Below are 1,903 nucleotides of genomic sequence, written 5' to 3'. Positions count from 1 at the left end.
GTCAGCAATGAGGATCATGGCCACTGGGGACTTGTGCTTGCCAAAACGGTGCATGGAGGCCAAAGCAATGATGGGCACATAGAAGATAAGCACAGCACAGATGTGAGAGACACAGGTGTTGAGGGCCTTGAGCCTCTCCTTATGAGATCCAATGCCCATCACAGTCTTCAGGATGAATATGTAGGACACGGCAATGAACGCACTGTCTGTCATCATACAGAGGGCAACGAAGAAGCCATAGAAAAAGTTGACCGTTGTCAGAGCAGGCCAGCTTCATGACATCCTGGTGCAGACAATAAGAGTGAGAAAGTAGGCTTTTCCTACAATATGTCAGTTTCTTGAGAGTGAAAGGAAATGGGAGCACTAAGAGCATGCTTTTAACGAGAAACATCAGGCCCATTTTGGCAACTCTGGCATTGGTGAGGATGGAGCTGTATCTCAGAGGGTTGCGTATGGCCAAAAAACGGTCAAAAGACATGATCAAGAGCACTGAGGACTCCATATCTGTGAATCCATGGATAAAGAATTCTTGAGCAAAGCAGGCATTTGGGGAAATTCCTGTAGCGTTGAAAACAAAGATCCTCAGCATAGTAGGGAGAGATGAGAGGGAGAGGCCCAGGTCAGAGACAGCTAGCATGGAGAGGAAGTAGTACATGGGGGCATGGAGTGAAGGCTCTGTCCTGATAACAAAGAGGATGGTGCAATTGCCAAGGATGGCCACTAGGTACATGAGGCAAATGGGGACAGAGATCCAAATGTGAACATGCTCTAGTCCTGGGATTCCAATCAGGAAGAATGTGGTGATCTCAATTTTAGAGGAATTGAGAGTGTGCATGATGAATCAGTTGGAAAGTATTTATTCCCAGACCTGAAATGATACTATCAACATAAGTCTATTATGCTCATTTCCCTCCTTTCAGCACTTTTGTCTGAGACACAAAGAAATGCAATTTTGAAACTCATATCAAGAAATGTAAGAATGAAGTCTTTCTTCTGAACAAGCTATTGATAATAGAGTCAGATAATGTTAATTGGTAAGGAGAAGCAGGAATATAGGAACTATCTTGACCAATCACGTTTCTCCATAAAGTCCTCAAAACAAACAAACAAAAATACCCACATAAGGAGCAGTGACCTGCAAACAAATTCTCCCTTTTCTATTAGGATTTGCACCTCCCCAACCCAAGTCAATGAAAAATTTTATATTCTTAGGCTGAACCATAGGATAACACTTTTAGCTTGGCCCAGAATGAGCCTAGAATTAAAAAAAAAAAAAAAAATAAAAAAAAAAAAAAAGCTGGAAACAGCTGGAAGTAGATTTTAAGAGAACAGATACTAAGTGGTTTCTCCAATTTCTATAGTCCTTTCTTCCAAATATTTTTCAGGCCAGGGACTTGAGCTTCTAAAGCTGACATTACTCACAAGCTCTCCACCAGAAGAGGTACAAAGAAAGGACAGAAAATAGGTCGTGTGTGCTTGATTGTTACCCTTCTCTTCTCTTATAGTATAGTGAAAACTCCCATTTTCTTGTATGGAAGCAGAATGTTTGCTTTTTCTTTCTTTCTTTGAAGATTTTATTTATTTATTTGATGGGGAGAGACACAGTGAGAGGGAAAACACAAGCAGAAGGAGTGGGAGAGGGCTGAGTAGGGAGACCGATGCGGGGCTCCATCTCAGGATCCTGGGATCATGACTTGAGCCAAAGGCAGAAACTTAGAAACTGAGCTACCCAGGAGCCCCTAGAATGTTCTTTAAAATCAGTAATCCAGGGGCACCTGAGTGGCTCAGTGGATTAAGCCTCTGCCTTCTGCTCAGGTCATGATCTGGCTCTCTGCTCAGCAGAGAGCCTGCTTCCTCCCTCTCTCTCTGCCTGCCTCTCTGCCTACTTGTGATCTCTGTCTGT

The 1,903-nt window shown here is 43.1% G+C and overlaps 1 protein-coding gene across 1 annotated transcript; it reads right to left on the bottom strand.

The window, feature by feature from the left end:
• Positions 1–6: 6 nt before the first annotated feature.
• On the bottom strand, positions 7–835 carry LOC132009246 (olfactory receptor 51A7-like; the record flags this gene model as incomplete). Its single annotated transcript, XM_059387546.1, is given in 2 exon segments — positions 7–253; positions 255–835. Coding segments are annotated over 2 exon segments (828 nt in total), but the record flags the coding sequence as incomplete, so codon positions are not given.
• Positions 836–1,903: the final 1,068 nt, after the last annotated feature.

The sequence above is a fragment of the Mustela nigripes genome, unplaced genomic scaffold, assembly GCF_022355385.1.
Source record: "Mustela nigripes isolate SB6536 unplaced genomic scaffold, MUSNIG.SB6536 HiC_scaffold_9144, whole genome shotgun sequence".
Lineage (NCBI taxonomy): Eukaryota > Metazoa > Chordata > Mammalia > Carnivora > Mustelidae > Mustela > Mustela nigripes.
This window is presented reverse-complemented; position numbering and strand designations above follow the sequence as displayed.